Source organism: Balaenoptera musculus, chromosome 17, assembly GCF_009873245.2.
Source record: "Balaenoptera musculus isolate JJ_BM4_2016_0621 chromosome 17, mBalMus1.pri.v3, whole genome shotgun sequence".
Taxonomy (NCBI): Eukaryota; Metazoa; Chordata; class Mammalia; order Artiodactyla; family Balaenopteridae; genus Balaenoptera; species Balaenoptera musculus.
This window is the reverse complement of record NC_045801.1, coordinates 37,899,508-37,926,492: the sequence shown is the minus strand read 5'-3', so window position 1 is coordinate 37,926,492 and position 26,985 is coordinate 37,899,508. Positions and strand designations below refer to the sequence as shown.

At 37.9% G+C, this 26,985-nt stretch overlaps 1 protein-coding gene across 2 annotated transcripts in view; it reads right to left on the bottom strand.

Moving 5' to 3' along the window:
* STK3 (serine/threonine kinase 3) overlaps positions 1-16,436 on the bottom strand; it is a 314,394-nt gene extending 297,958 nt beyond the window's left edge. Inside the window, exon 1 of one of the 2 annotated variants that reach the window (XM_036830681.1) lies at positions 16,226-16,436. In XM_036830681.1, coding sequence (XP_036686576.1) covers positions 16,226-16,251 — 26 coding nt within the window. In that variant the 5' untranslated portion in view covers positions 16,252-16,436. The remainder of the gene's footprint in view (positions 1-16,225) is intronic. The other variant, XM_036830683.1, reaches the window with a different exon arrangement.
* Positions 16,437-26,985: the final 10,549 nt, after the last annotated feature.

The following is a 26,985-nucleotide window of genomic DNA, read 5'->3' as shown; positions in this document are numbered from 1 at the left end:
TAATTGTGTGTTTAATTTTTTTGAGGAAATGCCATACTGTTTTCCACAGTGACTAAACTACTTTACATTCCCACAAGCGATGTACAAGGGTTCCAATTGCTACACATCCTAGACACATCCTATTATTTCCTGGTTTGTTTGTTTTTCTATAATAGCCATCCTAAAGAATATGAAGTGGTATCTCATTGTGGTTCTGATTTGCATTTCCTTAATGATTAGTGATGTTCAGCATCTTCTCATGTGCTTATTATCCATTTTTATATCTTCTTTGGAGAAATATCTATTCAAGTATTTGCCCATTTTTATTTGGGTTGTTTTGGCCAAAGATGTTTAAAAAGAAACACAAAGGAAGGCTTTCTACACTGCTAGATCTGGCTCCCTAGTCAAGAATAATTAGAATGCTCTCTAGATCTCTTAGGAAACTAATCATGAAGAAGAGGACCTGGCCAGAGAGCAAATCCAGCAAAAGAGACAAAACGTCTAGCTCTGAGAGAACAGAGATTCCACCTTCTTAGAGCACCGTCTACCTCATTTCAGCTCTGTAATTTTCAATGTCTTTTTCTCTTCTGGCAAATTTCTCTATACTTTAGTGATGACATTATTGGTAGCCTTATTACTACTGATAGTAGCTATTTAATGTCATAACTGTTATTAACAGTTATATTGTTATCAGTGCTATGTGCTAAGCACTATGCTTGATGTTACACACAATATCTCCTTTAAAATTAAGTTCTAGTCTTCAAACCTAGCAATTTCATCTTGAATACTGTTAGAAAAGTCACACATCTTTAAAATACATGAAAGGTTTTCATTCTTTAGTCCTTCAACATTCCATTATTAAACAATGTCAACAAGTCTCAAAGATGGGAACTCCCTGGCAGTCCAGTGGTAAGGACTCGGCGCTTTCACTGCCCCGGTTCAATCCCTGGTCAGGCAACTAAGATCCTGCAAGCCTCACAGCACAGCCAAATGTAAAATTTTAAAGTCTCAAAGTTAGCTTGAAATAATGGAACATTTTCTAAATTACACAATGAGGAATCCAATCTTAAATCCACAAAATCAAATATCTTTTCTACTTCAACCACAGAAAGTATACTTTACCTCCAACTAATGAAATTCAGGGGTCATTCTTTTTCTGCTCCCTTTTGCTTTTTAAAGGCCAAACATTTTGTAAATATTTAGTAGATGTTTAGCTCTGAAGTAATAAAACTGATTTTTTTTAACTCAACTAGAATATACGTATGCAAGTGCAAACTGTCCTTTATCCCCCAGAAAGTTGCGTGTTTCTTCAAAAGATGTCAACAATGCCAGACACATTTTTGAAACACTCTGGAGACTCTTCGGAGATAAATGCTTTACCAATCACTTATTTACAATCATCTGTTTCCCTACACCTTAAATTTTGAAGATAAAATATGAGGATTTAGTCTCTATACACTTATAACTCCTCACTCCCATCCCCAGATAAACACTACACTTAATTTCAATAATCCCAAACAATTAATACAGTGATTAAAAGTATAACTATATTAATAAAAGTATAACTTAAGGAAAGTTCAAATTCTTGACAACATTAACATTTGTATCATTCAGTGAGTTCCATACTCTGACTTCTCCTAAATTTTTACAGATTTCATTTAATCCTCACAAAACCCAAAGAGAAAGTACTATTATCACCTCCATTTTATAAGTGAGTATACCGAGACTTAGAAAAGTTAAGTAACTTACCTACCATTGCATTGCAGGAAATGGCAAAGCTAAGGTTAGAACCATGGTCTACCTGACTCTAAAGTTCTGGCTCTTGTTTCCCTAGTAATTATCACTTTTTTAATAGTATGATAGATATAATTTGATGATCTCATAGTATATTTACTTTACAAAACTATGAAAATTTATGAGGGTTTAGTTAATTAGTGGCACTAGAATGAGCTGAAATCCAACTCAGAAAACAGATGCTCTACAATGGACAGAAGACTTTTTATAATTAAATGAAAGTCTTGTTTTTCAACTCTATCAAACTATTTCCTCTCAGGTTTGGCTCTCTGCCCAAAAGTACTCTAAAATTATAATTTCCTGGCAAAGAGCTTTAAAGAAAAACTTGAGATTTTTCTCCTTCCTTCACCCTTGGAGTCTTTCATACTTTTTTCCCAAGAATTTTTTCACTTAGCCTCAACTGGAAAATGACATGATTCCTTTTAATTTCTTGTAACAAATCTATATGAAGTTAAATACACTGAGATATACTCCCCAGCCCTAAAGACATGTCAATGCATTTACTTTCTTAATAACTCATTTTTCAAAAAACACAAATCCAGAAAATATAGACAGTGTAAAACAGCACCTCTGAAAAAGCTCCAAATTATTCACATCCTACTAAAATAAAAGTTAAAAATAATTGTATAAGAAAGAGACAGACCTGTCTCATAACTTTTAATCCAGTTCATTATAAAGATTTTTAAATACTCAACAACCATACCTAGATTTGAGAACTTAAAAAGGGAATAGAATCTTTAACTAACTGATTAAAAATAAAAGAGGAGACGTCTACATGAAACTTGCAAGGTCTACTCATGAACCTACTGTATAAAAAAATCCACTATGATTTGTGCTAAAGAGACTACCTACACTTAAAAACTGGATTTACTCATATGTCTTCTTCCTCATTTATTTCCCTACATCTCAAATTTTGAAAATAAAATATGAGGATTTAGTCTCTATATACTCTCAACTCCTCACTCTATCCCTAGAACAATACTAGAATTAATTGCAATAACCCCAAACATTAATACATTCATTAAAGGTATAACCACATTAATAAAAGTGTAACTTCAAGGAAAGTTTAAACTCTAACAATATTAACATCTGTATCATTCAATGAGTCCTGTACTCTGACTTCTGCATAATTTTTCCAGGCTTTCATGAATAGAAGTGTGGGGCAGCCTGTGGAGACAGTGGCTGCTTTCAGCTGTTTTCAGAGATGGACGCTATTTTGCTTGATTTCTCAGCGCAGTTTGATTACGTACCCAGCAACAGCACATGGGAAGCCACTTCTCAGTATTTTTCTGAGGTTCTTTGTAAATAAATTAAGGGGAAAAGACTGTGAAATAGTTCATGATTTTGGTGCTTTGTGAAAATAATTTTTGCTTTTTGTAAACTGGGATTATTTTCACCTGTTTGGGTTTTTTTTAAGAAATAAAAATAAAATTTTAAAATTCCAGCCGTGTCTAATAGAAAAAAATTCAATCATTATATGAAAGATAAATAGCTTAAATACTTCACCCACAGAAATTAAAAATAAACTACTACAAATATAATGTTACTGTATTTGTACAGGAATACAAATACACCTCTGAAATACCAGTTCAGTTTGGTAATACCATGAGTCCTCAAAATCTAAGTAATGCTCCAAAATGACAGAAATTTGTTTTAACTTGGGAATTTTGTGGGATTTTTAGGGTAAAATCCTGTTCTTTTTTCATGCAAAAAATTGGCTATTTTCATATTAAATTTTAGAAATTTAGCAAAGTTTAAATAATTTTTCTCTCCTTCACTGCACAATAATGTTCTTAGTCAAAAGATGATTTCAAGATGTACTATGAACCCAGAAGAGAAAAAGGTCTTTGGTAAGCAAAAATTGATACAAAGAGCATGTACTTTACTTTGGGAAAGGGAGAGCTACTGTTAGGTCAGATCATTATTTCTAAGATAAGCAGCAGTTTAGAGAGGAGCATAGCAATGAGAAACGACGGGTGACAGTAAAACACAAGACTAGATTTAGGGGGAAAAAAAACCCAGCTATATACAGCAACAAAGCTTCTAACACACCAAAATAGCACACTTGACTATTTCTATAAACTAAAACTATGAACAGTTCCATTAACTTTTTAATGGCTTTTTATAAACTAAAATTCATTTTAAATTAATATTAAGTAATCAAGAAAGCAAATGATCAGTCTCAGAAGACTGGGTCAAGTGTCCTCCCTCTGAAATGAATTTCCATCAAAGGTGGTTGTTTTAAAAGTGCTTTTAAAATATTTTAAGAGTATAATGCTTGAAGTGGTTGACTTCATTTATTTGGAAAATCCATTATGTGGTACACCACACTTCCCAATGACGCTGAATATCTTTAAAGTTATCACCATATCACTATTTTGGGAGACTGTTTCACATCACATGACTGTTTTATGAATATTAATTAAAGCTGACTAATCAAGTGCTGAAAGTCTGTATATAAAGGAGTGGGGTGATCCCATTTTCTTATCTTGGCCGGGTACTTGAATTCTCTTCTATTAGAAAAAAAAGAAAAAAAGACCTGGGAAGTATACAATGAGACTCAAGTGCATTGAAGGAAAACTCAATGTACCAGGAAAAGAAAATTATCAAAATACTTTCTTCTCAAGAGTTAATTAGTACATATATTTTTAATTTCCACTGGAATTTTTATGAAATTCCATTGCTTAATTTCATCTTTGTTTTTTATAATTCTTAGGAATTAAATAAACTATAAATTTTATTCAGAGCAATCGTTTCTCTCCAATCTCGCTCTATGATCCAGATTTCACTAATTATTAAAAATGTTTGAATAGATATTATCATTGGAAAATGTTTACTGGCTGCTATTTGACTGCACTGACAGACTAATTCACATATCAACTTATAAGTGCAACCTAATGTCTTTTAATACAATAATTATACCAAAACTAATTCTTTCTAAAGTTATACGACACAGTGGCAAGTGTAATTTACCAACTATGTCACTGAGACAAATATCTCCTTTTACTTATTCAAAAGCACAATAAAACTTAACAAGAGGGGCTAATATCAAAACTAAAAGGGAGTAACATATGGCATTTAATATTTTGGATGTGCTTCATTTTCAATTCATCAGTCAGGGCTGGATTTATAAAGCAGCCTCAAGATGCCCTTGAATTTTGTTTGTTTGTACAGATATACTTTTACGTATGCAAGACAAGGCAAGCTAAAAGGTCTACCTTAAAAGTAAGGCCTGAAATCTGATCAGATCACTAGTAGTGTTATCTGTCTTGGATTCTTTTATTTTCTCTTTTTCATTTAAGAAAAGAAGAAACTAGGTCACCTGAAACATTTAGAGGTGAGAAAGAAGTGAGGCTGGTTATTAGGATAACAGTGGGTCAAATGGTAACCAGTATAAGATAGGGAGAACACAAAACTAAAAGTCCACTCTAAATAGTCTCTACCACAGAATTTGTCTATACATGTCCAATTTCTGACTCAAACTTAGAAGCATAAATGTATGGTAGAGATATTATCCAGGGAAAGAAGTGCAAAACTGCCAGTGCCATCACATTTTTTGATAGACTAGCCCACAGTTTGAAAGAATGAGTCAGTTTTCCTATCTGTAAATAAAACGCTATTTTAAAATAACATCATATTAGTGCCCAGGTTGAGGTCTTGAAATACCATCTCTCACTAAAAGTAGGGCTTACTGGAAAAGGCTGATTCCAGATCTGGGACAGAAGATGGTCAAGATGAGCCCTAATTTCTTATCACAGCAGGGAGTAAAGAAGCTGTCAAAGACCGCTCAGGTCATGTTGTCTCCTGAAGGGATTCCCACTGATCAAAGATGGGACACTTTGAGCCTCAGCAAAAGTAACTGCAATGGATTAAACCCATCAAATACGTTTACATCCATCAGCTCATAATGGCATTTTAAAAAAGAGAAAAAAATAATAATAATTGGTCCCCTTTGGAGGAAAACAGGGAACTGATTCACTATCTTAAAAACGGGTAAATAAAGGGAAAGAATCAAGCGTTTATCCCGTCTTTCCTTTACAAACTATACCACTGGGTAACCAAACAGAGGATGAGAAAAGTGACTCTTTATAAAACCATTCCAACTAATAAATGAAAACAAAATGGTGTATTTAGAATGTCACCATTTTGCAACACCCAACAAATTAACAGAAATAAGCATTAACCATCAACAGCTGCTAACATCACAAAAAAGAGAGGCAACCAGACATTGACTCATATAGTCTTGCCAAACACCACCTATAATAATGCCTAAGGGACTGACTTGAGCCTGATCCAGTCTCTGGATCCAGCTGCCCATTTGCAGGAAACATGGAAGACAAAGGAACATGCTGAACTGCGCTTTGAGCAAGCAATCAGCAAAATCCAGGCTGTGGGAAACTACAATTCAAACAGCCTGGGTCTTCAACAGGAAAAGGAAAAGAAAAAAGATGGAGGACCAACCTAAAGATTAAAAACGACAACTCATATAAATACTATTCTTTAATTGGCAAGACTAACCTACAGTGTCTAGCAATGTGCATTTAAGTTATTACTATAGAAGTCAGGATAATGGTTACATATGGAAAGAGGTGGCTGTGATTGGGATGGAGCAGTCAGAAGGGGCTTCCTGAGAGGGTGGCAAAATTCTATTTCTTAACCTGATTGGTGATTATAAAGGTGTCTGACTTACAGTAATTCATCAAACCACACATTTGTTTTTTACTGATGTTTTATTTTGCAATAAAAAGATTTTTCTTAAATAACAGGTCACCCAAACAATTCAACACCTAACAAAGGCTTAATCTGTTTCCCATTCCCTAGTCTAATGAGGTGAAAACAAGAGGTTGAAAAAGGAAGTCAGTGCCCATCATTTCCTCCCTACCCACTTCCACTTCTAAGGGAACCACCTAATATCACATTTTGGGCGGAATAGATTCACATTCCTGGGAATCTGGAATTCTAAGAAAGAGATTATAGATACCTAACCTGTTCCTCTCCCAGCCTTTCCCCATCCCGCAAGCTGCTCAAACCCAAAACCTAGGAGCCAGATTTGATTCCTGCTTCCTCATTCCCCAAATCTAATTTATCAGTAAGTCTCTCATTTCTAACTCCGAAACATAACTGAAACCTGTCCACTTCTCTCCGTCTCCACTGACTTCACCACCTCTAACCAAGTGCAGCAGCCTCCTCACTTGTTTCCCTGCTTTTATTCCTAACCCTCTACAATTTATTCTACCCAAAGCAACAAGAATGACCTTTTAAAAGCATAAACTGCTTAAAATTCCACTTAAAACTCTTTAATGACAGCCCACTATACTGACTTAAATCCAAATTCCTTTCCATGGCCTGAATCATTGAATCCCTGCCCATCTCTCTGACCTCATCTCCAACCACTTTCTCCCATTCTACAACCCAGCCACGGTGGCCTTATTTCAACTCCTCCTACACACTAAACTCTTTCCCACCTCCAGGCCTCCTCACAGGTTTTCCCTCTGCCTGGAATACTCTTTCCGGCTACTCACACGGAATACTTCTCAACCTCATGTTCACAGCTTAAGTACCTTCTTAGGAAGCAGGTTCCACCATTTTTCTCTATCAATACATACTACTTTTATCCTTCGTAGCTCAAGCTCCAACTAGAGTGTATGTTCTATGAGGGCAAAGATTTCATCTGTTTCATTCAACAATGTACCCAATATCTGACATTTGAAAGGTAGTTAACAATTACTGAATATATGAATAAATGAGCAAATTAATGAACTCAAGGATGACAGTCAATTGCTGCCATGAGCAATAATCAATGAGTAAAAAATGTCAGTTTTTAGAAAGAAACAGGAGAATGGGGTAACCCAGCAAACGGGAAAAATAATGCGGCTCCAGAGAGAAAGAGTCAAGGAAATTAACTGCCTATTCTCTTTAATTTATGCTTGCTTCAAATATGTAAAAAGTTCACCTAAATTTCAAAAATAATTTTAATTTGCATTCCTTTCCAATTATAGAACTCTAGGTCCCATGATTTCAGAAATTCTAAAAATGAAAAAATGATCTGCAACCTAAAAGTCCATCGACAGATGAATGGACAAAGAAGATGTAGTATATATACAGAGAATGGAATATTACTCAGCCATAAAAAGAATGAAATGATGCCATTTTTAGCAACATGGATGGATCTAGAAATTATTGTATTAAGTGAAGTAAGTCAGGTGAAGACAAATATCATATGATATCACTTATATGTGGAATCTAAAGAAATGATACAAATGAACTTATTTACAAAACAGAAGTGGACTCACACATAGAAAACAAACTTAAGGTTACCAAAGGGGATAGCGGGGGTTGGGGGGAGGCATAAATTAGGAGTTTGGGATTAATACATACACACTACTGTATATAAAATAGGTAAACAACAAGGACCTACTGTACAGCACAGAGAACTATACTCAATATCTTGTAATAACCTATAATGGAAAAGAATATGAAAAAGAATATATATGTGTGTGTATGTATAACTGAATCACTTTGCTGTACACTCGAAAATAACATAATATTGTAAATTAACTATACTTCAATTTTTTTTTAAAGTAGGGATATAGAAAGCAATTGCTAAGGCAAAAAAAAAAAGAAAATATGATCTAGATAGAGAATGACATTCTATATTTTGAATACATGACAGAAACTACTCATCCTTAGAATCACATATGCTCAACGATTTCCCCAATTTTATAAGTGTATCAAGATACTAATATTTATATCAACATATCTGAAAAATTTACTCTATTTTACCTCTTTACTAAGATGTCTGGTACTATATGAAATCTATAGACTAATTCAGAACCCACATATAGTACTACCACATGTACACCTATATTAATTATCATTAATGCTAAGAGCTTCCTGTTAATTCTCATTTTGCTACAAAGTCATTTTTAAAGATATATCCTTTGATGTACTATTAAGAAGTTCAAGGTAATCTGCACCTTAATTTCATGGCATGCAAGCAATGGACTTATTTTTAATTTTTATACATGTCTGTTTACATATTTGTTACTTTCATTTATTCAACTTGAGACTCTATGTAGAAAAAACAATTGTAACAATAAGACATTTCAAACGTAGAATCTTTGTTCTACAATATGAGCTAAAAAACTTCTTGAACTTAGAGTAACCCTAACATATGAGGCAACTCAAATAAAATCACAACAAAAAAGCAGCTTGGGACAAATAAAAAAGAAAATTTCTTATCAGATAGTATCAATTTTCACTTTAGAAGAAAAAATCTAAAGACCTCTGGTAGATAGAGAGGGTGGAGCTGGTAGGGAGTCAGAAGTTGAGGTCATTGTAATTACAGTGGGATATTTCCAGTGCACAGGGTCATTCTACACCAGAAAGCAAAAGAGCCTTTGCCTCAAAGAAACCTTCATGTATTATATTTCCCTTTATAAACTCTGTCAGACACCATGGATAATCATTTTCCATTTTCCCATACCTTAATTGGGATATATATAAAGTGCTCAAAATACAGTAGTTTTTAAATAATGGTTTCCTCTCTCCCCTTCCCCTCTTCCCCTTTTAGAATCTTAAAAGAATATCTCTATTGTATGTATAACTTGTTACAATTATACCACTCCGGATTCCTTTGGCAATGCCATCATCAGGAATGGTGCTGGAAATGAAATCCGTTTCCTCACTGTCACAACTACATACACCAACAATGTTTTTCAAACTGCGGGTCGCAGTTGATTAGTAGGTCATGAAAATAACTTGGTGGGTCATGACCAGCGATTTTTCAATGAACTAGAACAGAACAGAACATAGAAAAGTACCAGAGAACATCACACGTAGTTCATTCCATGAAACTTCTGTTTTTGGGTCTCATCATCAATATTTAAAAAAAAAAAGAGAGACAATGAAAGCCATAATGTATGATGGTCTGAAGTGACAGCACCCCTAGTTCTACAGAGGCTTCCTTGAAACTAGAAAAACTAAATTCTAAGCACTTTTCCTCCCTTATAACCAAACAAGAAGTGCTCAATTTAAACCCATTATTTTTAAAGCTTTACTAATACACATCTCTGGAATGACCGCTGGAATTTTCTGGGATTACTTCAGAAAAACAAACTTCAACCTAGCTGTGTTTAACACACATTTACCTTTTTCTTTATGTTTCTAACAAATTCTTCTGTACCAATACATGCTATATCTCAGCCCCTTAAAGAACAATGGATAAGTTAATCATTGCCTAGAGTTGACTAAAGACTGAGTTTATCTCCTGTCTTAACGTACTACTGAAGTCTGCTCACCAGGAACTGCTCCAGATGCTGTCATACTCCTGCTCTCTAGGAAGGAAGAGCCAGTTGATTGTTCCCATCTACAGGGCCTAAATCAATTCTAATGGAGTTGGTGCCACCCCAAATTAACCAAGAAAAGCCAAAGGGAGGACAGATATGCTTTAGGGACCAAGTCATTAATGCAAAGAGATGCTCCAGTTTGCTGGATTCTTCTCTCACGGGATTACTTAGAACACCTCCTCCATTTTCCTGCCACTGAAGTTGGAAGCTTCCCCCAGGGCCAACCCCCTGAGGCCACTGCTTTTGTTTAAGAGTTCTAAGAATTCATCTTCTCAAAGTCAACTGGAGTTCTCCACTTAGTGAATCTCTCCGATAATAAACACACAAGAATTTTACTTTCTAACATTCCAAGTACACTGAATTAGGCATACAGACATAAAATGAAGCCCACTATTTTCTCACTGCACTATCTTCATGATTTTCCTGACACCCTATTATCTATTTATCTGGTTTGTGGCTTTGTCCCACCCAACTCAATTCCTGAGAGTTCCTGTTGTGTTTTTACCTCTGTTCCTAATTTCCAGCCTAAGGTCAGAGCCACTGATGCTACAGGCTGATGTGGGCTCTTCATTCTGAGGAACATACGAATACCTTCTACTTTACCCTTCTATATCTTTGTCACTTTACCTTGGATTTTTCATTCCATAATCTATCTTTTGACTGATAATCCATTCATTCATAGCAACACTTTCCCTTATAAAATGATTGTTTTCTTACCTTCACTCTTCATTTGTGTGAATGCATTTTGTAATCCTAACATGTTGACTTCAACCTTAACTTCACTTTCTCCAAACTAACCACCTGTTTACACTATTAAAAAAAAAATTGCCACAGAATCCAACTATAGCTTAAATCATAGAACTCTCAAAGGAACCCTCCTACACTGTTGGTGGGAATGTAAATTGGTACAGCCACTATGGAGAACAGTATGGGAGTTCCTTCAGAAACTAAAAACAGGGCTTCCACGGTGGCACAGTGGTTAAGAATCCGCCTGCCAATGCAGGGGACATGGGTTCAAGCCGTGGTCCGGGAAGATCCCACATGCCACGGAGCAACTAAGCCCGTGCGTCACAACTACTGAGCCTGCACTCTAGAGCCCGCGAGCCACAACTACTGAGCCCGCGCCCTCTAGGGCCCGTGCTCCACAACAAGAGAAGCCACTGCAATGAGAAGCACACGCACCGCAACAAAAAGCAGCCCCCGCTCGCCCCAACTAGAGAAAGCCTGCATGCAGCAACGAAGACCCAATGCAGCCAAAAATAATTAATTAAATAATTTTTTTTAAAAAACCAAAAAGCTAAAAACATCGCTACCATATGGCCCTGCAATCCCACTCCTGGGAATATATCTGGAGAAAAACATGGTCCAAAAGGACACATGCACCCCAAAGTTCATTGCAACGCTGTTTACAATAGTCAAGACATAGAAGCAACCTAAATGTTCATCAACAGAGGAATGTATAAAGAAGATGTGGTACATATATACAATGGAATATTACTCGACCATTAAAAAGAATGCAATAATGCCATTTGCAGCAACAGGGATGGACCTAGAAATTGTCATACTGAGTGAAGTAAGTCAGACAGAAAGAGAAATATCATATGATACCCCTTATATGTGGAATCTAAAAAGAAATGATACAAATGAACTTATTTACAAAACAGAAACAGACTCACAGACTTAGAGAACAAACTTATGGTTACCAGGGGGGGAAGGATGGGAGGAACAGATAATCAGGGAGTATGGGATCAACATGTACACACTGCTATATTTAAAATGGATAACCAACAAGGACCTACTGTAGAGCATAGGGAACTCTGCTCAATGTTATGTGGCTGCCTGGATGGGAGGGGAGTTTGTGGGAGAATGGATACACGTATACGTATGGCTGAGTTGCTTTGCTGTGCACCTGAAACTATCACAACATTGTTAATTGACTGTACTCCAATATAAAATAAAAAGTTTAAAAAATAAATAAATAAAATTTAAAAAGAACTCTCCTTATCTTGAGGATAAGTATGCTTCAGTAGCTTACCCTTATTATCCTTCCAGCCTTTTCACTGTTCCAAACCAACTTGTCCTCTAAGTAAACCTCTATTAATAAATTTTAAATAACAATCCTATAACCTAACGGGAACAAAGCCTATCTGGTAAAATATATCTCTCGAACAATGATTTTCTATCCTCGCTTTGACTAGTACTGTATATAACTACCCTCCCTCCAGCAGCCAGAGCTCTCATGCTGCCCACCTGTCTATCACAGAGAACCGCCTCCCCTTCTATGAATATTCTACTTGGAGAAGACCCCATGTTTGGTCACTTCCCTTTCTACCTATCAAAACTTACCTGTGGTCATTCTGTGGTCATTTTGCTGTCATCTAGTAGTTCCCCTACAAAGAAATCTGATAAACTCAACCTACCAAAATGCTAATAATTAATAACCATTTAATGGATTTCCCTTCCCAGAAGGACTTCATTTTAATAAGGATTTCTGAAGACCTCTGTGACAAACAATTAAGGAAATCTGGGGAATCTAAAAGCCATTCTGATCCTCAAGTTAGTGACATAGCTGACCACATCTACTGCCTATGTTTAACACGAGCCTTGTTGAGGACACCAAATCAATAATGCGAGGATAAGAGGGACCTTACAGATCATCTAATCACTAGATTCTCAGATCTGGTTGCACACTTGAATCTCCAACTCCCAGAGGAGAAGAATGATACCCAAAGAAGCAAATTTCAAAGTCAGTGACAAAGCTGGGCCTAACACCCAGGCCTAATGCTATGTCAGATATATATGAACAACAGGCTAAAAGTACAAAGACATGTATGGGAATGACACATACCCAATTCAGAACAGTGACAACCCTTTGGGGGATGGGGAGGGAATGCAATTGAGAAGAGGTATACTTAGGGGGCTTCAACTATATTGGGAATATGTTAAGCTGGGTAGTGATATGTAAGTATTTACTAAATTTGTCCCCATTATCTTTTGGGTGTCTAAAATTTTGTAATTAAAAAAAGAACAATTTAAAGATGGATACTCAAATGGATATCATATTAGGAATAAAAAGAAATATCTTAGGCTAGGAAGTACTCAGATAAGATACTTCATGAAAGAGGCCTTGAATAAAACATAAATTACTAGCAAAAAAATAACACAAATTTTCTAAAGGAAAAGCATGAACAAAGGCAAAGCTGAGAGTACCCACAGCCTATAACCTAAATAAAGAACAATAGGGAAACTTTGGAAGGACAGATTCAGCTTGGATAAGTAACAAAAGGCTGGGGGTTAAGGTTGAGATCAAGTGATGGGGGCCTTGGGTACTAAGTCAACTAAAAAAAATCAATCCAAAAAAACAGGAGTAGCATGACTGAAGTGATGTTTTAGCAAAAAAATCAGAAGCCATGTGCAGGATGAACTAAAGCAGTGTTCTATGGATCATTAGGAGGTTCTGTAGGACACCAAAAGGGGAATAGAAGGAGGTAAGGCGCTGGGAACTAGGTTCTGGCGCCCTGCCCCTACTCCAAAGAGAGCCCTTCTGCTGTTAAAATGTTTCTGCTGTTAAAATTTTTTGGTAATCACTGGACCATAATGCCCAATTGGAAGGCACTGCTATAAATCAACTGTGAGGGTCTTAAAATCCTGGAATGAGATAGTAGTATTGGGAACGAAAGGGGGGGGGGGAATGAATCCACAGACTTTTTGATGGAAAACTTGATAGGATCTAATGATAAACTAAATAGGATAATGAAAGAATGGCTCTACACGAAATAAAAACAAAAATACTAACTGAGAAGCAGCTATTGGTCATACAGACTTGAGCATCAGCAACATATATGTGACCATGTAAAAATGTATGGGCCCTAAGGAAGAGCTACTCACAGCAGAAAAGCAAAGTGGCCGTCTTACACAGATTAGAAACAGAACAAAGGGGACCAGAAGATTATAGAAAGAGGTGACCATGGAATGCTAAGAAAGCAAGCATAGTTTCAAAAAGAGGCATCACTGTACACAATGAGCGGGTGCACAGCCCTTGCAGCCAATCAGACCCAGGGTTCTGGCACCTCCTCCACCTGACCAAGTTATTTAATCTCTCCAAGCTTCATTTAATGTGGAAAATATAAACAACTAACATTATTGAACATATCATGAAGCACTGTGCTAAGTGCTTTACATCTGACCTCATTTACTCCAAAACACATTTTACAGATTAAGAAATTAAATTTAGAACTTGCATAGTAAATTGCAGAGCCAGGATTCCTATTTCTTGAGACAATAAAGTAAAAGAATGTATATATAAAATTCCTGGCAAATAGTAAGACCTCAAAAAATGGTAGCTATATTTCATTATTAGAGGGTAATGATTAAGAGGGGCAACACAAAAATTCACTGCCAGTTACCTCTGTCGTAGCCATCCATGTGACAAACCCCCCTAGTGACCTCATCTATAAAAACAGGATTAATGTCTGTAATCCAACCTACTCAGCAGGGTTGCTATAAGGATTAAATGATATTATGAAAAAGAAAATGCTATGAAAACAATTTTAAGAGATACTCAAATATATGGGATTGTCACATATCTTTTGCTCTTTAGAAATGCCTTCCTGGATGAACATGTCTCTCTGAAGAGAGCTAAAAATAACTCTCTTAAATGTGCAACCACCACTTTGAAAGTATAAGTCACCATGGAACGGTGATATATACCACCCACCCCTCCCCCAACCCCTCCAGGTTCTCTTAATGTCCTTGCAAGGCAGGGGTTCTCTTACGTCTATAGTAAAACTCTGATAACTCAGAGTAGAGCTAATCAATACAGAGAATTTCTACTTCAATTCAGAGTTATTCAACTTGGCCTTATGGTACTATCTTGGAGGTGCCCCTTACAGTCCTTCCAAAACAAGATGGGGGAAACATTGATTCCAGTTTTCTTCTATAGTATTAAAACTGGGTGCCAAATCAATATTAGAATTGGGATATTTTAAAATGCCAGAAAAGAATCTATCAAGGGCTCTGACAGCAGGTGTCTTTTGGAAACTCCTCCACAACCCCCCTTTTTCACCTGAACAGATGGTTCCCAGGCCTCAAGGCTCACATGTCTAGTCACACAATTCACAACAGCTCACAAAGTTCCTACCTTTTTAATTATTACATGTTCTTGAATATACCACCTTTCATCTAAAGATCTCTAAGTATCAAAACACTCTTTACTCTTCACAACAGCACTATGGGAGAGAGATTAGTACCCTTATTTTATAAATTAAAAATGAGAGACTGAAGTTAAATGTTTTATCCAGCATCAGTTGATTGATTCATTCTTAAGGGGAAAATGCACATTATGAATTTATATCAATGGACAGCCTTGATTCAGCTTCAGGCGATCATTTCAAATACCAGTTCAAAAGTATCTACTGTTTACTCGTACACTTCCAATATAACAAAGAATAAGTATAAACTAATAGTAAATACCAAAGCATCACTATTTTTACATGCTAAAAGAAAACCAAACCAAAAAAAAAAAAAAAACTATATGGCGGAGGGGTTCTAATTTAAGATTCCTACTGTCTTGCATCCATAAATACTTTTGAACTTGCGGAGGAAGGGGAGAGGAACACCTGTCAGTGCAGCATATCCACAGTAAGTTTTACAGGCTGTGTAGCTATTAATATTTAATTTCTTGAACTGTAAATAAACAACCCGCTTTCTCAAAAAAAAAAAAAGGTAATATTATGGAAAACATTTGACAGGAAAGCCTACATGGTTGTAAGCAGCCCAATAATTTCCTAGTTTTACGTCTCCCAGTTCGTGAACTTGCCACGAGGGGAAACTCCGCCCGCCCCAGGAGTCCGGCCGCGGGGCGCCCAGCGCTGCCCACCGACTCTCCACCCGCGCCAGGCCCGGCGGGCCGCGGGGGAAGCGAGGCTCGGCCTCCCCTCGGGCCCCCTCGCCCCACGGACAGGCGCGGCCCGGCACTCGGACCCGCCTCGCGACCCCCGGCGCGCCCGGCTCAGGGCCCGGCAGTCGGGGGAGGGGGGTCTCGGTCCCCCACGGGCCTAGCCGCCCCCGCCCCCCTCCTTCTCCCCACGCCCCGCGTTCGTTACCTCTTGGGCGCCGGCGGCTGCTCCATGGCGGCCGGGGGCAGAAGGAGGTACCAGGTGGGCGGCGAAGGTCGGAGCGGGCAAAGAGCCGGGGCACCGGCCGGCCGAGCCCGGGGAACCACAGAAGAAAACTCCAGGAACTCAGACCAACTTCCCCGTAACTCCGCAGCGGATCCCCCGCCCGCTGGCGAGTGCGGCGCCTCCCGGCCCGCCCCGCCCCTCGGCCGCCGGCCGCCGGCTGCGGGCGGGGAAGGATGGGCGGAGCCATGCGCTGGAGAGGGAGACTGGTGGGCGGAGCCGAGGGCGGAGGGAGGGGCCGGCCCTAGTGCAGGGAGGGGAAAAAAGGAGCTGGGACTGGAAGGGCCAGAGGGTGAGGCCTAGTCAGGACCCAGAGCCTCTCTCTGCTGGCCTGGGGCACGTTGCTTTGAAGTGGCCCAAAGCTGCCGCTCCTCACTTGCCTTCATTGCTTTTGCCCCAGTCTGATTTGACTCATTTCTCTGGATTTCCCAAGGATACCTCCCAAACATCTTGAGCAGCCGTTTGAAGTACTGCTAACTGCCCACGCTCCCCTCTCTAGTTCTCATTATAATTATTGGTTATGTTTTCCCCCAGCCATCCCCCAGTAATAGGGATACTTCTGGAAATTCTTGTTTGATTTTGATTGTGGACAGACTCCTCACAATAATTAGGTCTAATTACTGCAATGACATCTCTCATGCTCTAGATTCAGTGAGCTGTGGCCTTACCAGCTGTTCAACTGGGTAACCTGGCAAAACTATCACAAATTATGGTGCATGGAAAAGAACTCAAGAAAGGTTTGTTTCCTTCCCTCTTGCCACACCTGCCCCCAACCTGTCCCCAAGGCCCTTACCCCATGGTAATTAGACCCCTCCTTGTATCCATATTGTGTGTGTACCGTTTAACCTTAAATTTCATCTATAAATATCTCTCTTATGACCATACACAGCTGCTATGTAATGACTTTGCTTGTTTTTGTCAGAAATTGTCAAGATGTAGTATCATAGAGTTTTTTGAAGATTCGAGCAAAGAATATGAAGAGAATATTGTAAACATTAATCCAAATTACACTTGTCTATTAACAGTCTTTTTGCATTATTTTAAGTTTTGCTATGTAATAAACTTACATGATTTATTTTCGAACCATTATCTTCTCCCCCAAACTTAGTTATTTTAAATTTGTTAAGACCATTCATTGTTGAAACCTAAAGTCAAATTCTGTGAACAAGAGAGATTATTACAGAATTTATACTTATTTGCATTTATTAAAGATCCACAGAATAACAGTTCAGAAGTAACAAGATGATCATTAAGATGTCAAAGCTAGGAAGAACCTTTGAAATTATTTCATTCTATCCCTCACTCTGTCCTCATCCCCAACACTGCTAGTACCTTTGGGCCTACGGGTGGTAACAGCTCTGCAATTCCCAGATTCCTCCTCTATTCTCTACATTCCCCTAGACCTCAACCCTCCTCATATGACCCTAATTTGAGTGTACCTTCAAAAGGGTTTCCTACTGGAACCCTAACTGAGACACCCATAAAGAAGTCTTGTGGAAGGAGGAGGAATAATATCAGAAAATAAATCTCTGAGGTCTCCCCTCAGTTTGAAAGGGAGAGGGCTAACAATTGTTGTATGACCCCAATGGGATCAGACACTTGGCCTACATTATCTCATTAAACCCTTAAAACTGCCTTCTTAGGTAGTTATTCCTGCTTTAGGTGAAGAAACTGAGGTTCAGATGGGTAGAGGGAATTACCCTAGTCCAAACAGAAAATCTGCATTCTAACTCATGCCTTTGTAACTCCAAAGCCATGCCTTATCCCACTGTAAGTCAGTCAATATATATTTACTGAGCACTTATGTATGCAGGCACTGTTCTCGGTGCTGGGGATTCATCAGTAAAGAAAATAGACAAAAAATTCCTGCCCTCATAGGGTTTACATTCAGGTTAGGGAAACATAATAAGACAAATAAGTAACTAATCAATAATGTTAGGTACTGAAAACTGGTCAGGAAGAAAAATAAAATGGGGAAAGGGAATATAAAGTGGAGACAAGGGATGAAATTTAGAAAGGGTGGCCAGGGAAGGCCTTAATGAGAGGGTGACTTAGGAGGAAGTACGGGGAGAGCCATGCAGATTGCTATAGGAAGAGAACTGTCAGGCCAAAGGAACAGTAAGTTCTAAGGCCTGAGGCCAGTGCGCCTGGCGTGTTCTGTGTTACTGAATAAAAGGAATTGTTTTTCTCCTGAATTACTCAGGGAAAAAAAAAATTGTCTCAAGTCTCTGTTTTAATTTGTGGAAAGCCAGACTGAAGATTCCAAGACGGAAAGAATAGAAATCATCATTCAACCTGCAAATGAGAGGCAGCAGCATTCATGAACAGATGAAAGCTGTAGGAAAATCTAAGATTTAGATAAGGGTCACTCAGCTTCACTTAACTGTGAAAGCAGCATAATCTGTTTCTGCTTCCAACCGTTCCAGTTAGAATCAAAATCAAGTATGCACTTTAATTATACTAGTGAAGAGCTCACCACAATTCCCAACTGAGTGCTCTAAGAGAAATAGGAGAGAAAGCTTCAGTCTGGGACCCAGTTCCTCTGAATAACAAAAGTGCATTCCTTGTCACTGAATATATACACCGCCATGTTTTATAGGTAGAAAAATATTAAAATTTAAAACAAAATTTTTTCCTTGCTATACTAGTTGCTGCTGTTTATTGAAACTACAAGTTTGTATTACTCTTTTTTCTCAATTTTCTATTTATTTGAAAAATAATACTAATTAACAACTGTTAAACTTTCTTACCTGGAAGAGTTTGGGACAAAGAGAAAGCTCTCTCAAATATATTACATTACGTAACTTTTTCTTTGCAGGGAAGTGTTTCCTTTCAAGAGGCAGCTTTACAAAGCACTTTCTCTTGATCTGTTTTCTCTTTTCTAACTTAGTTTTATAGTTAGCCTGGAACTAGCATGTTGCATTTGAATTCAACCACTATCCTCTTTTATCATAGCAATCTTAAATTTTTTTTTTATCAATTTATTTATTTTTGGCTGCATTGGGTCTCTGTTGCTGCGCACGGGCTTTCTCTAGTTGCGGCGAGTGGGGGCTACTCTTCATTGTTGTGTGGCGGGCTTCTCATTGCGGTGGCTTCTCTTGTTGCAGAGCATGGGCTGTAGGGCACATGGGCTTCAGTAGTTGTGTCACATGGGCTCAGGAGTTGTGGCTTGTGGGCTCTAGAGCGCAGGCTCAGTAGTTGTGGTGCACGGGCTTAGTTGCTCCGTGGCATGTGAGATCTTCCCAGACCAGGGGTCGAACCCGTGTCCCCTGCATTGGCAGGTGGATTCTTAACCACTGCGCCACCAGGGAAGCCCTTAAATTTTTATTTCATTTGTTTCACTTATTCCCCAATAAGAACAGTATTTTATTCATATTCGTCATATCGAAAGTCTAGCATGTCAGTTAACTATAAGAAACAACTCAAAATGACTTTTAAAACAAGAAGCCTAGAGATGGTCTTTCTAGGTTTGATTAATTCTTTGATTTCCTTCTATTTCCTGCCCTACTGTGCACTGCAGGGTCTCCTTGGGCTATTTCCCTCCCCTCAAATGATGGCTGTCACAGTTCAGGCACCACATGGAGACAGGACAATGTCCATCAACAGAAGGTTATTTCTTTCTGAATACCACTTTTTAAGATGGTGGAAAAGCCTATTCTAAAAGCCCTTCTACAGACTCTCCTTCATATCCTGTTGGCCAGAAGTATGTCACAGACTTATCTGTGAGAAAGAAAACGGTGTCACGAAAACCTCTATAGACTAATTGCAATTCACCCCGTGGGGGTGGGCTTGGAGCTGAGGCTGGGACCAGCCTTCCCAGAAGCTTATGGCAAGGAGAAGCATGAGAGAAGAACAAACACTGAGATTCTATACTAACAAAGAATGGAGGAATTCTTATTAGGCAACAGCCTACCATGTCTGCTAAAAATAAGTACCTAGAACGTGACAGTCACTGAATAAATGTTTGCTGAATCAGTGAATAGATTTCCACACAAAGAAAACATCAAGAATTTTAAGAGACATAGATAATTTATAAACTCCATGTTAAGTGAAAGTAAGTGTACCTTTTGTCATTTTATTTCCTCTCAGTTCCAAATTCATCCTTCATTGCCTGCTCTATTAAAATGGAGCTAGGTCCATTAAATATTCTTCTTTATCAGGTGGTAAGACAAATCAAGCTTTGTTACTAAAGGACTGTGGAGAGACATTACAAAAGAAAAGAGTTTTCCTTCCTGGTTGTTGTGTGTTCCATTGGCTCTGTCCCAGGGGCTGCTTCCCTGGGTTCCGGAAGTGCATGCAGGCAACAGCACGCAGTGGCCAAGTGTTTCCCTCCCCACCATAACTTCGCCCTCCTTTGGCCACTTTGGCTGCAGAGTGCCTCCAGTGAGACACCTCACCGTGAATAGCTTTCCCCAGCAACCTAAGATTTTCAGAAAGTTCCAGAGGGCAGATTTTTGGCAAGTTCCACTAACATGGCACCACAGCAACTCCTTCATTCAGTGAGACATAGCTGTGCTCTCTCCAACAAAGTTTGCATCTCAACCTGGGGTGGGGGGTGGCCTCTTCTTTGGGTGCTCCATCTCAGCCCCAGAAAAGTACTGCTACTGATTACTGCTATTCCTATATTCTTTAGAGTTCTCTTTGCTTCTTAGCCAATCCCTTGTTACTCCAATCCCCTGTTATAGTTAATAATTCTTTCCATTAAACTTCCTCTATTCAAATAACCGTGTGCTCTCTGTCTCTTGTGGTTTCTGTATCAGATTGGACCTTGACTAATACAGAGAATAATAGCAAAGAATCTCAGGCCTCACTGTAAACTCAGAAAAAGGATTAATAAGACTGATTTCATTTTCAGTTCGATGTGAAATTATCTACACAATAACTAGGACTTATGGGGGAAAAGATATATTTTGGAGATATGGTCCTTGTGCTCTAAGAATATGGTTTGGTTGAAAATATAGAATATAGAGAATAGAAAATATAGACTATAGAATATATATTTATATGAGTAAAATAATGGCTCAAGTCTGTACGTAATAAACTATCAGTAATTTCTGTCATTCAGAAAACTGTGTAGTTCAAATTGATATGGGCTGGAGCTCAGCAAAACGAAAATGCCTTCCATTTTACAAAACCCCGCCTCCTTATACGTCACTTAGAAGGAGAAAATCAGTTTCTGTTATATACAGATATAAGTTCCAGAACAAGCTAAAGATCTCTCAAAACACAGCAATGATTGATTAAGACACTAAACCTGGGGACAGAGTGAAGGAAAAGAAAGAAATCAATACTAAGAACCTGGTAAACTCCACGACTTAAAGCCTTTCCATGGTCGACCTTTAGTTAAGTTAATATAAGGAACTTATTGTCAATAAACTAATCAATGCTATGCTTTCATAATTTCTGTTTTTATATTTTTGTTTCTTTAAATTTCTTTTTATTCCTTCTTATGGTCTCTGAATAATTTCTAATTTGTCCTGATTAGATTAAGCAGAAAGAAAATTGTTTACTTACTTCTAGGCCAGGAAAGCTAGAAGACTACTCCTACACAGATATGCAGTGGTGACAGCAGTTAATGCTGTTGGAAAACTGGACAATAAGACTTACAGAGAAGTTGGAATAAAATTGAGCCACCCTTAAGGCAGTCGTGATAGATTCAAACTGAACTTAAATCCAACTACACAAAGCTTGGAAAGATATAGATTTTCAGGAACAGTCTCACGGACATGCTGAGGAAGGACTCATATGGCACATTAACAAAGCACAGCTTCCTAAAAATCTTCTTTACCCATCTTTCTCCCTTAAATTTTCATGAGAGCTATCCAAATCGCTCCTCCCTTGTTCTCTCTTATACTCACTCACCCTTCCTCTCCCTCATTTTGCTGGTACTTCAAGCCCTTTCCTGCAGAGACTAGTTTGACTTCCTTCTCTTCAATTCCATAGCTCTTCTAGCTCTTCTTATCTCGGTCAACACAACATAGTCCTGGGAGACAAGAAATGAAGGATCCTTCCCATAAGGGGGCCAGGGAAGCAGGAAGGAGAAAGATTGTGAATATTCAGACTGCAATATTTTTGTCCCTATCAAACATTCTTTCAATCAACATTTACTTATTAAGTTGCCAGGCATAGACAACGAGGTTTGGCTCCTACCCTGAAACTACAGGGTTTTCCCATTAAAAGTTTTACCTGGCTCTGTCTTTTGAATTTCTTTCCAAAGGGAGTGATTCTCTTACAAGAGGTAATTTTTTGCTTAATGAAGTAATTATTTTACAAAAATTACCCATGGAATACTTTTACATGGCTAATTTCCCTCAAGCATTTAAGCTATGGTTTCAATTTCAGTGTTCACTGAGAAAGAGGTTAAGATAACCATGGTTTTTATAATCTCTTTTGAAACAACTAATCAAAGGTATTAGAAAAAATCGTCTTAAGGGTACCTTGCTAATAAATCACCACTGACAAAGGTGGATTATCTTTTCATATTTGCCACAAATGAAGTGGGGGAGAGTAAGAGAGAATCTTCTGAACACCACAGATTTATGCTTGGTAAACTGAAATTATCTTTTAAAATGTAATTCAAGAATAAGAACATTGAAAACATAGATAAACATAACTTACTAATTTCTGACTGTATTAGTTATCTATTGCTGCACAACAAATTACCCCATTATTATTTCATAGTTTCTGTAAGTCAGGAATCCAGGTGCAGCTTAGAAAGACCCTCCAGCCCAGAGTCTCTCAAAAGGCTATAGTCAAAGTGTTGGCCAGGGCCACAATCACCTCCAGATTTAATTTGTAAATTTAGAGTAATCCCATTTTTTTTTTTTAATCTTGAGAAGATTTTTTAGAATTGAACAAGCTAAGGCTCAAGTTTAAAGAGAAGAGAAAATACAGAAAAAGAGCTCATAAATTTTGGTTAAAAAAGAGAACAATGAAGAAAGACTTGCCCCACTAGATGGCAAAACATAGGATAAAATTGTAGTAATTAAAACAACATGGTATTAATTCAGAAACAGCTAAATTAATATATGTGATGAATACTGAGCCTAGAACAGAACGATTTTTATGTGGAAATGTTTATGATAAAGTAACATTTCATATCACAGAGAAAAGAATGAACCACTCAATAAATTGTATGGGCACAACTGACTATCTATTTGGAAAAATAAATAAATAATGTTAGATCTCTGTTGATATACCCCTGTATCAGGCTTCTTTATATTGCAAGCAACTGAAGACCCAGACCAAACTGCCTTATACAACAAAGGGTTCATTTAACTGGAAGACCCAGAGATAGAGACGACTGTAGGGTTGCTTTGATTTAGTGGCTCAATACTGACATGAAAGACACTGGGAGGTTTTGTTTATTTGTTTTTTGTCTTCTTTTTCCGTCTCTGGGTTTTGACTTCTGCAATGTCAGCTTCATTCTAAGGCTAAATTGCTGCCAAAGGTTCAGTGTTCATATCTGTATACCAGACTGCCCAAAAGGAGAAAAGCACTATTTTTTGGTAGCTCCCTAAAAAGAAGGAGAAACCTCCTCTTCCAAAGAACTTCCACAACCTCCCTTCTTGTCTCATTGGCTCAAGCTGTCAGCCTGACCTATTTCCCAACATGCAATGATTTGGCTTACGCCTTAACAAATGATTGGCTTATCAGAATAAATCAGTGTTGGGAGATGGATGCGAATTCTCTCTTTGGTTTAAAATAGCAGGACCCTCTTTTAGAGCTATAGGTGGTGTCAATTTCCACTATGACCACCCCAAATGAAAGAAATGCCTATTACACAAAAGAGGAAAGAAAGAAAGCCTCCATGTCCACTATGACAATATATCAGAATAAATTCCAAATGCATTAAAGATCCAACTAAGAATATGTTTGTCTGGTTAAAAACAGACAAACAGGATGCTCTACGCTCTACACTCTACGCTCAAGGAAGTAGAGCAGAACTCCTCACACTATAAGTACGAGCTGCATATAGTGGTTTCCTTCCAAAGAGTACAGTATGAAAAGGGGAGAAAGAGTAACTTTTCAGTAGGGAAACACAACCTCAGCCAGGTGATCAAGGTTAACAACAGTAATCAGTCATATTGGTTGTAGGTACCATTGATATGATGTGATGAGGGCATTTTACCTCTGTGATCTTCCTCTCCAAAATACAAAACACTAGTCTCATTATGAGAAAACCATCAGACAAATCCCAACTGAGGTCCATTCTACAAAATACCTGACCATTACTCCTCAAAACTGTCAAGATCATCATCAAAAACAAGAAAAAGTCTGAAAAACTGTCACAGACCAGACTAGGCTAAGGAGACAAAATGGCTAAATGTAATGAGGTATCCCAAATATACTGGGAGCCCTGGAACAGAAAAAGAACATTAGGTAAAAACTTGAAGAAATATGAATAAAGTGTAGGCATCAGTTAATAATAATATCAATATTGGCTCATTAATTGTGACAAATGTACCATGCTAACATAACATGTTAATAATAGGGGAGATTGGGTTTGGGCTATATGGAAACTCCCTGTACTACCTTCAGAACTTTTTTGTAAATCTAAAACTATTCTAAAATTAGAAGCTTATTTTTAAATGTTTTAAACACATTAAAGACCTCCAAGATATGTTTTAGAAAAGAATATTTTAATAATCATAGATAGAAAACGATCTGACAAGCAAAATGCAAAACTCAGAAAGCAGAAAGGAAAAGCTGAACAGATCTGACTACATAAGAACTGAAAACTTGGGCTTCCCTGGTGGCGCAGTGGTTGAGAATCTGCCTGCTAATGCAGGGGACACGGGTTCGTGCCCTGGTCTGGGAAGATCTCCCATGCCACAGAGCAACTGGGCCCGTGAGCCACAACTGCTGAGCCTGCGCGTCTGGAGCCTGTGCCCCGCAACGGGAGGGGCCGCGATAGTGAGAGGCCCGCGCACCGCGATGAAGAGTGGCCCCCGCACCACGATGAAGAGTGGCCCCCACTTGCCACAGCTAGAGAAAGCCCTCGCACGAAACAAAGACCCAACACAGCTAAATAAATAAATAAATAAATAAATAAAGTAGCTATTAATTAAAAAAAAAAACAACTGAAAACTTTCATAAGAAAGACAATAACCAAAGTTAATAGATACCCAACAATGCAATAAAAGTATCTGCAACATATATATTAGATGAAGGACTCATATCTAGAATACAAAGAGAGAGAAAGAAACTAATTAGGAAATGACAGTCTAAGTAGACAAATGGGGGAAGCATCTAAAGTGATAAAATCAAAGAAGAAATTCAAATGATAAGTAAACATGAAAGGATGCTCAACCTCACCAATAATCAGGAAAATGCAGATGAAGCAAGACCAATGTTTTTAAGCCATTGGAAAGGGAAAGGGAGGGGGCAGGGGAAAAGGAAGACAGCAGTAGGGAGAGTATATGATTGCTACTCAGAGCAACTTGCATTTATCACCTTAAAAGTGTGAGATTAAAAAATATATAGCTGCTCAAGACTTCAGGAAGCCCACAATAGACAAGCTGTAAAGTGTGCTGCAAAGCTGAATACAAAACTTAGTGAGGTAGAATGAAAACAATCGCTACCTTTGTTTAGGAAAATATCTTGATAAGCTTCTTTGGGTTGGGAAGGTGGCACCCAAAGATTTGCTCTAAAACGAGGCAATATGTAAACAAAGAGCTAGAAACAGAATTGGAAATGTATATAAATTCCAAATGTCTTTGGACTCAGGAAGAGATTTAGTAAAGCACTAAATAGAAGCAGAATTAGATTCGACTGCCACGCCACTGAAGTGTATTCAGGAAGACACTAAATGGCCTCAAGGCTAGGCATATTTTTAAGCTTGTGTTAAATTTCATCTTTCCTTAAAAATTAAGTGCTGGTAACAGGTAGCTAGTTAATATTTATTCTAGGCTTAGGGAACGGTTATTTTTATAGAAAAAATATAGTTGTAGAAAAGTTTAGGCTGTCAGCCTTAGTTGTCCACAGCTAGAGGAAGACTAGCTTTTGGCATGCGGCCATGTCCAAGCTCAACCACTTACCTGAGGGCACCAAATTCTAGGCATGGTGCCTAGGAGGAAATAAATAGCCTCATATGTTTTAACTTATAAAGTCATGGCAAGCATCAAATATGGATAGGGTTAATTAAACTTACTCCACAAATATATGAATATTAGCAGGAGAGGGTGCCCCTTCAAGCTTCAAGAGGCAATATTACTAAAAGAAAGTGCTAAGGTTTTATAACAGGAATTATAATAGTAATTCACAAATCCATGAACTCATATAGTTGAAAATACAAACAAATTTGAGACTGATATTGTAATCATCATTATCTCTAATGTTATCACAGACTATGGATCCATTATAAGCTTTTTTTTTTTTAAGGAAAAGGAAATTCCAGGCATACTCCAAATATTTTTAGTGTCATAATGGCGAATAATCACTTTTTCCCACAAAACCCCATTTTACTCTTGTAGACTTCTTCTCCATGGTCATTACCATCATCCTTATCATCACCACCATCATCATCAACACTTACTGAACATTCACTCTGTGCTAAGAGCTTTACATTAATTTTCTTATTTTTAAGTGTGAGATCTTTTAAAAATGCAAGTAACTCTGGATGTTATTACCAGTTTACACAGTAGCAGCAATCTTAAAGCAAGTTCCTTTGGGAATAGAACACA